The 13,516-nt window shown below is 35.5% G+C and overlaps 2 protein-coding genes across 3 annotated transcripts; both read left to right on the top strand.

The window, feature by feature from the left end:
* Nucleotides 1-1,451: 1,451 nt before the first annotated feature.
* Nucleotides 1,452-4,359, top strand: LOC115951265 (mitochondrial succinate-fumarate transporter 1). The gene is made up of 2 exons (XM_031068450.1): nucleotides 1,452-2,019; nucleotides 3,557-4,359. Exons 1-2 carry the CDS (start codon nucleotides 1,609-1,611, stop codon nucleotides 4,091-4,093), a joined length of 948 nt encoding a protein of 315 aa, XP_030924310.1. The 5' UTR covers nucleotides 1,452-1,608; the 3' UTR covers nucleotides 4,094-4,359.
* A 2,244-nt stretch (nucleotides 4,360-6,603) lies between these two features.
* Nucleotides 6,604-12,840, top strand: LOC115953342 (ERBB-3 BINDING PROTEIN 1). 2 transcript variants are annotated; one of them, XM_031070955.1, is made up of 10 exons: nucleotides 6,604-6,770; nucleotides 6,890-7,012; nucleotides 7,132-7,216; nucleotides 7,349-7,498; nucleotides 7,749-7,902; nucleotides 11,427-11,642; nucleotides 11,732-11,868; nucleotides 11,962-12,053; nucleotides 12,154-12,333; nucleotides 12,440-12,840. In XM_031070955.1, exons 2-10 carry the CDS (start codon nucleotides 6,919-6,921, stop codon nucleotides 12,523-12,525), a joined length of 1,194 nt encoding a protein of 397 aa, XP_030926815.1. In that variant the 5' UTR covers nucleotides 6,604-6,770; nucleotides 6,890-6,918; the 3' UTR covers nucleotides 12,526-12,840. The 2 variants fall into 2 exon arrangements, with proteins under 2 accessions (XP_030926815.1, XP_030926814.1); XM_031070954.1 differs by having other exon boundaries at nucleotides 6,884-7,012.
* The last annotated feature ends 676 nt before the right edge of the window (nucleotides 12,841-13,516 follow it).

Genomic DNA, 13,516 nt, shown 5'->3' with positions numbered 1-13,516 from the left:
TATAATAATGATATGATATATATATTATTATAATTATATATATAGTAAGTATATCAAGAAAAATTATTCACGTCTCAACCATATTGAGCAATCATTGATTCATTATTATTTACTTCAAAAAAAGAAGAAGCATATTTTATAATCCGAATCCTGAATTAGAAACTTTGGTATAAAAAGCCTCTAGACGCACATGCATTCCCCCCCCCCTCCCCTCCCCTCCCCTCCCAAATTTTATAATCCGAATCTTGAATTAGAAACTTTGGTATAAAAAGCCTGTAGACGCACATGTAATTCCCCCCCCCCCCCCCCCCAACAAAAAAAAATTACCCACGTGAAAATATCTCATTTATGCATCACTCCTTTTAGTTACCTACCATTTCCTTTCATTTCTCCCATTTAAGTCTTTTTAATTCTTGGGAATCCAAACTGTATATTTTTTTCACTTAATAATTAGTGCATATTTTTTTGGGGGTAAGCTGCTAAGAAAGAAAACAAATTAATAATTATTAAAGGGAGGCTTTGTCCTATTTGGTCCAAAGAAAATTGGTCAAGCTATTTTAATAATCATTCACTTTTATTTTATGATTGTTCTTAATGAGTACTCTCGGGATATGGGTTAAACCGCATTTAATACTACATTGAATAATATATATATATATATTTTAAAATAGTCAAACTATGCACAAATATCAAGAAAAATGCCAATTATTAAATTTATGCATTTAAAGGGTGTGTTTGGATACCGTTTATTTATTGAAAACTGAAAATTTATTATTGAAAATACTGTAACAAAATAATTTTTAAAGGTGTAAATAATGCTGTGGGACCAAAAAATGCATCAGTATACTCGTTTTTGCATTTTTAGTTGAGTTGTGAACAGTACTATGGGGCCCAACAACAAAAAACACAAACTATGCAAACGCCCCCAAAGTTTCAAACTATTAAATTATTGACAATGTCGCTTTCCTTTCTTCATTCCGCCCCTTTCTTTCCTTTGTTCCAATAGAGTTTAAGGCAAAGCAAAAGTGATTTGTATGTCTACTTTACCTACTTGAGAAAAGGATATACACTTTCTTCCCGTTTCCAAGTTTATGAATTGGATTTAGTCAGCGTCACGCGATCACAACATAATAAAGGAAGGAGAGACAATTTGGTTAATACCCTTTATTTGTACCCCTTGAAATATTCCCTATTCACATGATATGTATTTCCTTTTTTTTCCTTTACAAAGAGGGAAGAGTCCAACCAAATTCTTGTAATGTCTAATATTAGATAATACTATTCACCCACAAGCCCTTATTAAAATCATTAACATCCCTATCAATTGATTGTTACCATTTTATACTATTTACTTAAATTTAATTACTATTAATCTAAAATAATTAGTCCTAATTCTTAAATTATTTTTGGGTTGTCAATGACTTCACATTGAGGAAAACAAGAAGAATCTCCTCATGGAGGCTGCTTTTAAAAACACACCTGAGAGAAGTCACTTCACCAGTACTAAAAAAAAGAGTAGAGAGAGGAAGCAGAAGCGTAAGAAACAAAAACACTTCTCTTCCTTTTCTCTCTACATTTCATTTTCAATCAGAAAATCCAAAATCCCAAATGAAATCCGAGGAATCCCAATTCCCAGAAAAGAAGCCACAGAGGAAAACGATCCCACCTTACATGAAAGCCATCTCAGGCTCGCTCGGCGGAATCATGGAGGCCTCTTGTTTGCAGCCGATCGACGTCATCAAGACCCGGCTCCAGCTCGACCGGTCCGGGAATTACAAGGGTATAATCCACTGCGGCACCACGATTACTCGCTCCGAGGGCGTGCGTGCCCTGTGGAAGGGCTTGACTCCCTTCGCTACTCACCTCACTCTCAAGTACACGCTTCGAATGGGCTCCAATGCCATGTTTCAGAGCGCTTTCAAGGACTCTGAGACTGGGAAGATCAGCAATAAGGGGAGGTTGCTCTCTGGGTTCGGTGCCGGAGTTCTCGAAGCTCTCGCTATCGTTACGCCTTTTGAGGTTAGTTTTGTTTGTTAATGCGGATTTTTGAATTTCAGTATTTTTCTCGGGAAAACCTTTTACTGGAAAATGTTTTTTTTTTACATGATTTGAAATTTCCATGTGTTTTAATTGATTCCAAATCCAATTTTTTGGCTTAGTGAAGTTGAAATCAACTTATTTGGAGCTAATATTTTCGTTTTGTTTTTGCTATTTAGCTAAGAATCACGGACACGGCAATAATGCTGAAAATAAATAGGACACGGCAATAATGCAGAAAAAAATTAGGACACGGCACGATGAGATACAAATTAAAACTAAGCCTGTGGCACTAATACATGGCAATTCATCCCTAAAAGTAACAAAAAAAAATGTATTATCGAGAAAATCAGGCTGGACTTTTCATTATCAAATGAAGATTACTGAAGAAAGTGAAATGTTTTCTTATTAATTCTTAAACCTTCTTAATTTTGTTCCTGAATCCTAAGATCTAAATGGAGAATGATTTGAGACTCTGCTTACTAAATGGAGTATTGTTATGCTCTAGGGAGGCCAGTTGTCAAATCATGATACCTGCTGTAATAAGCGTTCTATAGGTCTACCTATTTAATTTTCTCATTTCGCTGCACATGAGCACTAATTGGTTGGTCATCTGTGTTGGACTTTGATACATGAGTGCAAAATGTGATCAGGGGTAGTTGTTTATGTTCTCCAAGACTCTCTCTCAAACACAATTCTTCTTCTTTCTTGTCTTCTATCTCTTGATGTGAGATGTATTTACATAATTTGCTGTTAAAATGGGTGCACTAGCTCCCACTGTAAAATTGCGAAATGGGCGAGAAAGGGACTTACGTACTTTTGAAGGAAAAGGGTCACTGGTGGCATATCTCAAGACCCTATAGGAATGGACATTAGCAGCCCACTTTACTCCTTTTAGTCTATCAGACTTCATAGATGATATGCCCTTGGATGATAATGTCTGGCATATTTCAAGTTTTCAACTCTTCAGACCTTATATGAATGAACATCATCTGTAGATCACTTTTCTCCTTTTAGTCTATTGGACTTCCTTTTAGTCTATTGGACTTCATATATGCTAGTGTCTTGCTTATTATCTTTGTATATTTTCCTTGTCTTAATTTAGCACTTTCTTTGCATATTTCTTGTGTACTAGGATTGCACCTCTTTTGCACTTTTTAATGAATTTTAGTTAAGAAAATATTAAATTGCAATCTCAGTTATGTCAATCATCAATGCTCACAATATTATTTCTGTGTAATCTGCACATAGATTGGCCTTGGGGCGAACTTGTTATTAACAAATAGATATTTGAAAGTTTTGCATGGCGTGTTGTATGTTTAAACAGCTTGTTTATCAGAATCAAAATGAAAAGAAATCAAGAAGTTTAGTTTTAGTAATTTGTATGTGTTGAGGAGATACTACCGTGCTTTTTGTAGTTGGATGGAGTGATTGGACTTTTAGCTTTGACTGTAGAGGCATTACCTACCTTAATGCATTCTCTGTGTCTTATGAGGAAATTGGGGATTACTTGGTGCAGGTGGTTAAAATTAGATTGCAGCAACAGAGAGGTTTGAGTCCTGAGCTTCTGAAGTATAAGGGTCCTGTGCACTGTGCTCGTATGATCATCCGGGAAGAAGGCATCCTTGGTCTCTGGGCAGGGGCTGCTCCAACTGTTATGCGTAACGGGACAAACCAGGCTGCCATGTTTACAGCGAAAAATGCTTTTGATGTACTATTGTGGAAGAAACATGAAGGTGATGGGAAAGTCCTCCAACCTTGGCAGTCTATGATATCGGGATTTCTTGCAGGTACAGCAGGTCCTGTGTGTACTGGACCCTTTGATGTTGTGAAAACAAGGTTGATGGCTCAAACCCGGGACGGAGGTGCATTGAAATACAAAGGTATGATCCATGCAATCAGAACAATATATGCAGAGGAAGGGCTTCTTGCCTTGTGGAAAGGGCTTTTGCCCCGACTCATGAGGATCCCACCTGGCCAGGCCATAATGTGGGCTGTGGCTGACCAAGTGACTGGGTTTTATGAGAGGAGATATCTTCGTGGTGCACCCTTGTAGGTATCATTCACATTGTTTTGCTTGTATGGTTTTCAATTCCATTGCAAGTATAGAGTTAAGAAATTGTTGTAACATTTTTAATTTCATTAGTGTGAACACCAGAATAAAAAATCATATCAATAATTTTGAGGTGCAAGCAAAGGGGGGAGGGGGGCTTTGGGGCAGTAATGACCAATCCCTCTAGCTTTGGAAATTTATTTTATGTAAGTTGAAGGAATTTTTTTTGATGTATTGATAATTTGAAGTGGAGAGATTTGAATTCTAGATATCTCAATTGAAGACATCATGATGTGCAAGTTGAGTTACAAGACTCTTGACAAGTTGAAGGAATTTGATGTGGCCAAAGAATGGATATGAGGAGGCAGCAGATGTCTTAGCATCCCTTTTTTTTTTATTTGGTTTCCCACAGTGTTTCCTCAAAACTTTCAACTAGAGACTAATCACTGTTCGCAATGGATGGACTCATAGCGGAGTAAATCGTTGGCCTAGAGAGTTTTTTTAAAGTGCCGGTGCTTGGACTTGAACTAGAGAGTTTCTAGTCAAATCCAAGACAGTCACTTTGAGACCAAGTGTCCAACCACTCGGCCAACTCCACTGGGTTTTCTTAGCATCCCTTTTGGATATTTGAGAAATCAGTACATTCTTAAGGCCCATCTGTGACATTGAACTTTTATTGAACTTTAATTTGGTTACTTCCTTAGTGGTACCTCCTTGGGGTTTCCGATTTCCTCATTCACTCGAAGGAAAGTATTTTTGTTTGTCTAGGTGCAGTGGGAGAGTACTACCTGACTAGAAAAGGTTTTTACTACCTGACTTCCTCAGTGTAACAAGCATTGAACAACTAGAAAAAGTTCAATACAAAACAAGCAACATCGTTAAGATACACATAAAATATGGATTCCAGTGTACTGCCAATAAAAGAGTTAAACAAATATCTGGGACAAGTATCATAAAGTACTTCCTTCTTCTGTTGTTGACATGTTGTTAACCCCCATTAGCCAAAATATGAGCACGCGGATTTGCCTCCAGTAGTGTGATTAGATTAGGAGCATAGGGTGGGGGGATGCTTAGCCTTTAGTGTTAAATGGTCATTTTGTGGTAAGCAAAGAATCTGCCTCAACTAAGACTTTCTTTAAAGCCTCTATTCTAGGTTAATAGCAACCCGAATCTAAAGGAGGGCCCATAATTTTACAATAACACTATTAGTCCATTAAGTATAAGAAAAGAATCCCAACCATGAGCAACGCAAGGTAGCAGAAACAAGGCCTCTCTTCCAAGCATCCCAAACGCAAGGTCTACGGTCTACCTTCCATTTACCATCTTTATTCCCTTCGAGCAACCATTGGTGTTCAATTTTGACTATGTTGGATAGAGGAGGACACCATACAACATGTAAAGTATGACCGATTTTATTGATAGAGTTATTTTTATTTTTATTTTTTATTTTTTTTGAGGAACAAAGTCATTGCAGAAAATAAAGCTATTGCGACCTAACCAAATAGTTTAGATGGTAAATAGAAAGAAAAATAATGCATCAAAATATGACTTTTTGAGTAGTGTTTATTACACACACCTTTACACGTGATAAATTGAACTGAAAACGTGACTTAAAGCCACAATTTTAAAGTCAACTTATGATTTCAATATAATTTTTGCATATGTAAATATGTGTGCAACAAATATTAAATATTTCCCTACCTTTTATAGCATCTAACCAAATAGTTCAAATAGTAAATATAAAAATGACGTTCCAAGATACATCCTTAATAGTAGAGATAAACCAGGCATCATATGGTGGGAGTTCAAAAAAGGCAAAATGTAGCATGTGAACATTTTAGCCCACACACAATCCATCCTTTATAACATGAAGAGTAGCTTATTTGTTGAAAGTTTGTGAAATTATAGTTATATCTATAAAAAGGTGATGCTCTAAAGAGTTGTACACAACTACACTCCCAATGAAGCTAAAAAAACTTAGGAAAAACAAAAATTGATTACAAATATATGATATAAAACACCACAAAGAATGTTACTTTTTGGTAATGTTACTTTCCATTACTAAAAATACAAATTATCATTACCCATTGGATTGTTACTTGAACTGCTCTCCCTTTATATATATAAAAATTTGCAAAATCGGCGTGTCATATATAAGCCAAGGACAGAAATTTTCCAAATATGTCATATGCATTAAAAAAAATATGTTATATAGTAGTAAAGACAATAAGACATTTTTTCAAAAAAAAAAAAAAAAAAAGACAATAAGACATATAATATATAGTATATACATCACACATCACTATTCAGTAACTAAAAACAATGTACTATTCTTCCTCAAAAAAAAAAAAAAAAAATGTACTATGCAGTACAATAGTGTAATAAAACGTTAAAATTCAAAGGTTTCTTTTAAAAAAAATAAAAATAAAAAAAAGAAAAAAGAAAAAAGAAAACCCTACTACCCAGAGGCCAAGCTGGTCCATAACGAAAAATGCTCTATATAAACCGACGCTGGCGTAAGAATCGCAACCCTAGCTAAAGCTTTTTAGTCATAGCCACATCCACCTGTTACCTTGTCTCTCTCTCTTCATCTCTATTCTCTATCTCTATCTCTCTCTCCCTTAAACCCTAGCTCTCAAAGCTCGCTACCTCTTCACTTCCTCGCCGCCATTTTCTTCGAGTAAGAAACTCTCCTTATCTTCTCTATAATTCATTCTCCATTTCACACGCTTCGCCTCTAAACCCAATCAATTCGATTCTCTCTCTCTCTCTCTCTCTTATCCTTTTTTTCAGTTGCAGAAGGAGTTTTTTCTTAAAGCTCCAGAACGATGTCGTCGGACGAAGAAAGAGAGGAGAAGGAGTTGGATCTCACTTCCCCTGAAGTCGTCACCAAATACAAAAGCGCTGCCGAGATCATTAACAGTACATATATATATGTTCACACACACACACACACACACGCACACAAAAAATCTTAATTTTTGATGTTGTTTATTTGATTTTAGCTTTGTATTGATTAAGATATTGTGAAATTTTCGCAGAGGCTTTGCAGTTAGTTGTATCTGAATGCAAACCAAAGGCTAAGATTGTAGATGTTTGCGAGATTGGTGACTCTTTCATTAGAGAGTGAGCTTTTATTTTTATTTTTTTTCAAATTTTGTACTGAGATATTGTTATTGTGCTTAGTTTTATTCTGTTATGTTTGTAATGATTTTGTGGATTTTTTGTTTTGTTTTTTGTTTATGTATAAAAATTAAGGCAAACTGGCAATATGTACAAGAATGTTAAGAAGAAGATTGAAAGGGGTGTTGCGTTCCCAACTTGCATTTCTGTAAACAACACTGTGTGTCATTTCTCTCCGCTCGCGAGCGATGAGACCGTGATGGAAGCCGGTGATGTCTTGAAAATGTGAGCTTTCTTGAATTTCTGTTTTGGGTTTTTATTTTTTGTTTACAATGTAAAAGTGGGTTTCAATTGGATTGGATAGATGATGAAAAAGAATATATGTGGCCGATCCCAACTGGTCTGTTGGTCAATCATTTGTTATTGTACTAGTATAATAGTGGCTTAAATATTGTTATTGTACTAGTATAATAGTGGCTTAAATATTGTTATACAAATTTTGAATAGTTTGTATGTTTATTTTTTGTGGGGACAGTGATATGGGTTGCCATATAGATGGGTTTATCACGGTTGTGGCACATACTCATGTTCTTCAGGATGGGCCGGTTACTGGAAAGGCAGCTGATGTAATTGCTGCAGCTAATACAGCTGCGGAAGTTGCTTTGAGGCTTGTAAGGCCAGGAAAGAAGGTAAAATTTCAGTAAAATTTATGTCTTTTATTTTCAATTTGTGGCATTTGATTAGTGATTGATGATTGGTCGAATTATGTTGGTGTTTGGATTGTTTGTGATATGCCTGTTTGGGTTATATGCTTATCTTTGATCACATATGAAAGATATGAATGCTTTCGGAGTCTTGTTATCAATATCATGGATTGCTTTTGCTTTGATGTTGATTTCTATTGTAGAAGTTAATTCAAGAACTTCCAAATGAAGCTTTTGTCATTGTTTGGTTTGTGGGTTGTTATCTAGACATTTGGGGCTGTTTAATCTGCTATATGCTTGGCATTCTCGCTGAAGCATGACAATGATGTTATTTGAGTATTTAATTCTTCTGGGTATTTTCATTTAATTATGATTCTTTCTGTTCGAGGGAGAGTTGAGTGAGTTCATGCTCTTTTTTTTTAATATATTTTTCTGGGTTATTAGCCCATTTCACTCTGTATTCTTCCTTTCTAAAATTTCTATTGGCAGTTTAATCAGATGTTTTTCTAAATTTTCAATTTTGGAAATAATATGTTTCAGTTCTCATTGCACCCCTAAGTGATGAACTCTTTATAATAAGCTATGGGTATACATCCAAATGAAGCTTTTGTCATAGTTACTCTGATAGGGGAATGATCTATCTCTAAACTTTGAGAAATACTTATTTCATTCATTTGAGATTGGCTACCTGAATTCTGTATATCCACTCTACTCTTCCAATGACATTTATCTAACCATTGATACTGAATGTTGGACAATTGCACATGATGAAATTGTCTATGTGACATAATTTTTCCATTCTGTTTCCACAAGTACTGTTGAATTGATTCCTTTGAAAGTTCCTTTTTTATTAAGGTCCACAAAGGCATCAACATGTTCTCTATATCCCTTTTCCTTGGGGGACTAGTATCAGAGAGAGAGAAATGGTTCTGTTTCAGTTGCATTTCATGATTTGATTGCTGAAACAAAAAAAGTAGAAAGCTGCCTTATTGCTATTTTCTTTCATAAGGGCAGTTGAGTATAGTCTGTATACTTGAGCTGTTTTCTTAAAACATTCTACATTTCTTTTTGATTGTTACAACCATTCATACTTGTATATAAATAAATAAAATTATGGCAACTTTGCCGAGGCAATTGATGTCTTCTTGATTTCCTCTTTTCCCTGTTGCCTATATTGTGCTTTGCCATGCCTGGGGTGCTTTAGGTAGACTTATTTTTGTGGTTAATACCTATTCTCCTATGTTGGCCAATATTGTTTCAATTGGTAAGACATATTCTCTTTGCTAAGACTTAAGCTGCTGTCTTAAAACATTCTACATTTCTTTTTGATTGTTACAATTGTTCATACTTATATATAAATATTAAAAATCATGCCTAAATATTAAAAATCATGGCAACTTTGCCGAGGCAATCGATGTCTTCTTGATTTCCTCTTTTCCCTGTTGCCTATATTGTGCTTTGCCATGCCTGGGTTGTGTTAGGTAGGCATATTTTTGTGGTTAATACCTATTCTCCTATGTTGGCCAATATTGTTTCAATTGATAAGACATTCTCTTTGCTAAGACTTAAGCTGTTGTCTTAAAACATTCTACGTTTCTTTTTGATTGTTACAATCGTTCGTACTTATATATAAAATCATGCCGAAATATTAAAAATCATGGCAACTTTGCCGAGGCGATCGATGTCTTCTTGATTTCCTCTTTTCCCTGTTGCCTATATTGTGCTTTGCCATGCCTGGGTTGCTTTAGGTAGACATATTTTGTGGTCAATACCTATTCTCCTATGTTGGCCAACATTATTTCAATTGCTAAGACATATTCTCTGTCATCATTGAAATTTTTATTACCTTGGGGACAAGCTGCTTCATGTCCAAATGGACATCTAAATTTATGCATATAGCTAATCTCTTGTAGCTGCAATGCAAAGTTGCTTTGTTTTCCTGTTAGTGTATTTCTAGCATTTGCTTCATTTGACCTCTCCACAAGAGAGGTTTTTTTCCCCTTCGACATGATTTCTACATGATGAAGACTATCATGGGCTACGGATAAGCTCCAATGAAGCCTCCTTTTAGTCATAGTTACACTGATAGAAACATCATGTATTTTTGTTCCATTTGTGTGTGTGTGCGTGCGTGTGTGAGTGAGAGAGATTTTGGTTTTGGGTTTCACTACTAGTGAGATGTTTTTTCCCCTTTGACATGATGTCTACATGATGAGACTACCATTGGCTATGGATAAGCTCCAATGAAGCCTCTTTTTAGTCATAGTTACACTGATAGGACATCATGTATTTTTGTTCCATTTGTGTGTGCGTGCGAGTGAGAGAGATTTCAGTTTTGGGTTTCACTACCAGTGAGGTTTTTTCCCCTTTGACATTGATGTCTACATGATGAAGACTATCATTGGCTATGGACAAGCTCCAATGAAGCCTCTTTTTTGTCATAGTTACACTGATAGGACATCATGTATTTTTGTTCCATTTGTGTGTGCGTGTGTGTGAGTGAGAGATATTATGGTTTTGGGTTTCCCCACTAGTTCATGATTTGATTATTGAAACATTCAAAGAAGAAAGATGCCTAATTGCTGAAGTTTTTCATAAGGGCATTTGGGTATGTAGTCTGTATACTTGAAATGTTATCTGATCTCATTCAACCAATCTTAACTATAAATAAATAAATAAATTAATATTAATAACAAAGCTTAAATAGTATACTTAAGGCAACTTTGCCGAGGTGATCAATGTCTTCTTGATTTCCTCTTTTCCCTGTTGCCTATATTGTGCTTGGCCATTCTTGGGGTGCTTTAGGTAGGCATATTTTTGTGGCTAATACCTATTCTCCCATGTTGACCTACATTATTTCATTTGCTAGGACATATTTGAGTCAGATTCATGAAATTTTGATTCCTTGCTCTTTGTAATCATGGATTTTTTATTTCCCTAGGGAACAAGTTGCTCTGGTTACAAATGGACAAGTAACTGTTGTGTATAGTTAATTATTTGTTGCTGCAAAGCAAACTTGCTTTGTTTCCTGATTATGGTTTCACATGCTCACTTCATTTGACCTCTGCATCGGAGTGGTTTTCCCCCTTTTGATATGATCTCTACATGATGAAGACTATCATGGGCTATGGATAGACTCCAATGAAGCCTCATTTTGTCATAGTTACACTGATAGAGCATCATGTATTTTTGTTCCATTTGCTTGGAAAAGTTCTCTCTCTCTCTCTCTCTTTCTCTCTCTCTCTCTCTCTATATATATATGTATATATATAACTGATATTTTTACTTGTACTTGCATAAATATGCAGTATGGGACTCTTTATGTATGCAAGAGTTTCATGGTCTACTTTTTCTTGTGGAAGTAGAGAGCTACAAATGATTTTCATTGTTGATATTCCGTCTTTCCTTCATATATGTCAATCTAGTGATTGTTCTATGTTTTTATTAGTAGAACTTAATTCTCATCTTCTTTAATTATTTGGTTAATTGTATCTTTGTTTGTTTAACAGAACAAAGATGTAACTGATGCAATTCAGAAGGTTGCAGCTGCTTATGACTGCAAAATTGTTGAGGGTGTTCTTAGCCACCAGCTGAAGCAGTTTGTGATAGATGGTAACAAGGTTGTGCTGAGTGTGTCTAATACAGATACAAGAGTTGATGATGCGGAGTTTGAGGAGAATGAAGTTTATGCTATTGATATTGTAACAAGCTCAGGTGAAGGCAAGGTAATGTCAAGTCAAGATAAAATTAAAATGCAATATACGTTCACTATTCTAATTTATGAGTCCTCAAATTATTTAAATGGAATTTGCAGCCTAAGTTGTTGGATGAGAAGCAGACAACTATTTACAAGAGAGCTGTTGACAAGAACTACCACCTGAAGATGAAAGCATCTAGATTTATTTTCAGTGAAATAAGCCAGAAATTCCCTATCATGCCATTCACTGCTAGGTATGTTGTGCCTTAACAGAATACTTTCCTTTTGGTATTGTCTTTTGTGTTCTCTCCAACCTTCATAGAACATGTGGAATTTCTTTACGATAGGGCTCTGGAGGAGAAGAGGGCTCGTCTTGGTTTAGTGGAATGTGTTAATCATGAGCTATTGCAGCCATATCCTGTTCTTCATGAGAAGCCTGGTAAGAAACATATTTCTGGGTTCTATAGCAGATCCTGATCAGTTTCACCCACAGGAAGGTGATAATGACATTTTGCATTGTTGTATTCATGGTTTTGCAGGTGATTATGTTGCTCACATCAAATTCACAGTTTTGCTAATGCCAAATGGGTCAGATCGGGTCACATCTCATCCTCTGCAGGAGCTGCAGCCCACAAAGACAATAGATGATCCTGAAATCAAGGCTTGGTTAGCCTTGGGCACAAAGACAAAGAAGAAAGGGGGTGGAAAGAAGAAGAAAGGTAAGCTTGGTCTTGACTGTTTTATCTGTAGACTAAGAAGTTAGAATGTAAACTAATTCTGAGTCATTCAACTCTGGAACTAGACTGAATTACTTGTGAATTGCAGGTAAAAAGGGTGACAAAACTGAAGAGTCCACAGAAGCTGATCCTATGGATGAAACAACTACAAATGGTGCTGCATCCCAGGAATGAGTTTTCTTACATTTCATTTTTTTCCAACCCCCGCCTTGTCAATTTTGGTACTTCGTCCATTGTATCAGGTTGAATATGAGCTGGTTTACTAGTCTTTGGACATTAATCTTAATCATGTTTTCTTGCAAATATACCATTTTATGTATCTTCTAGATAATCCTAATTTCTTAGACACTCTAGAATCAAAGAGTTCAGCAGCAGATTCAATCGACGTTGTGGTATATTGTGTGACATTTCTAAGGTTACTGGAAGTGATAAGACCCAAAATTAATATACAATAATCACACCAAGAGGAAACTTATTTCCTTTATGTTAGGGAGATCTTGAGTAATTATAAGTTACTTTTGGACTATGGTGGATCTTGCTAATTGAATTTAAGATGGGGTATCTCATGAATGAGAGGAGGGATTCTCTCATTGTTGTGGTATAATTGTTGTTAGAGAATTTCTTCCAAAATTGTTACGAGCGAGATTCTCTTCCACCTCTACGTACCATAAGATTTCAATTAATATTAATTGTAGCAGACTGCGTAATTCAATCTATACCATTGAATTGTTCAAATTTAAAACTTCTCTCTTCAAAAATATAATGTAAATATAAAAATAAAATTTCAAGCTCCCATTTAATGGCATCTGCCCCTACAAACGTGAGACAAACATGGGCAAAAAGAGGGGTAGCACATGCCTGTCAGAAGCAAAGAAAATGTGGGCAACGGAAATGATATTTTAACGATGAAAAAGCTTAAAATCGCAAATTTTTTCACAATTTTTTATCACTGTGATTTGTCATGATTGGTGAATGAAAAAAAATAGTGGGTTAACCACTTATAAAAGTTGTGAAATAATTTTTGATATTAATGTATTATAAAAGTTGTGAAATAATTTGTGATATTAATATACTATAAGCTTTGCCAATTTCCCATTCCCTAAAAAAAAGAAAAAAATAAAAAATAAAATAAAGGCTTTGCCAATTTTCCCGCCAAAAGGAGAAA

Source organism: Quercus lobata, chromosome 7 (genome assembly GCF_001633185.2).
Source record: "Quercus lobata isolate SW786 chromosome 7, ValleyOak3.0 Primary Assembly, whole genome shotgun sequence".
In the NCBI taxonomy this organism is placed as follows: Eukaryota; Viridiplantae; Streptophyta; class Magnoliopsida; order Fagales; family Fagaceae; genus Quercus; species Quercus lobata.
This window is presented reverse-complemented; position numbering and strand designations above follow the sequence as displayed.

Coding starts and splice junctions, on each gene's coding strand:
- LOC115951265 (XM_031068450.1), top strand. CDS start 1,609: ATGAAATCCGAGGAATCCCAATTCCCAGAAAAGAAGCCACAGAGGAAA. Junction 2,020..3,556: donor CTATCGTTACGCCTTTTGAG/GTTAGTTTTGTT, acceptor TACTTGGTGCAG/GTGGTTAAAATTAGATTGCA.
- LOC115953342 (XM_031070955.1), top strand. CDS start 6,919: ATGTCGTCGGACGAAGAAAGAGAGGAGAAGGAGTTGGATCTCACTTCC. Junction 7,903..11,426: donor TTGTAAGGCCAGGAAAGAAG/GTAAAATTTCAG, acceptor TTTGTTTAACAG/AACAAAGATGTAACTGATGC. Junction 12,054..12,153: donor TGTTCTTCATGAGAAGCCTG/GTAAGAAACATA, acceptor ATGGTTTTGCAG/GTGATTATGTTGCTCACATC.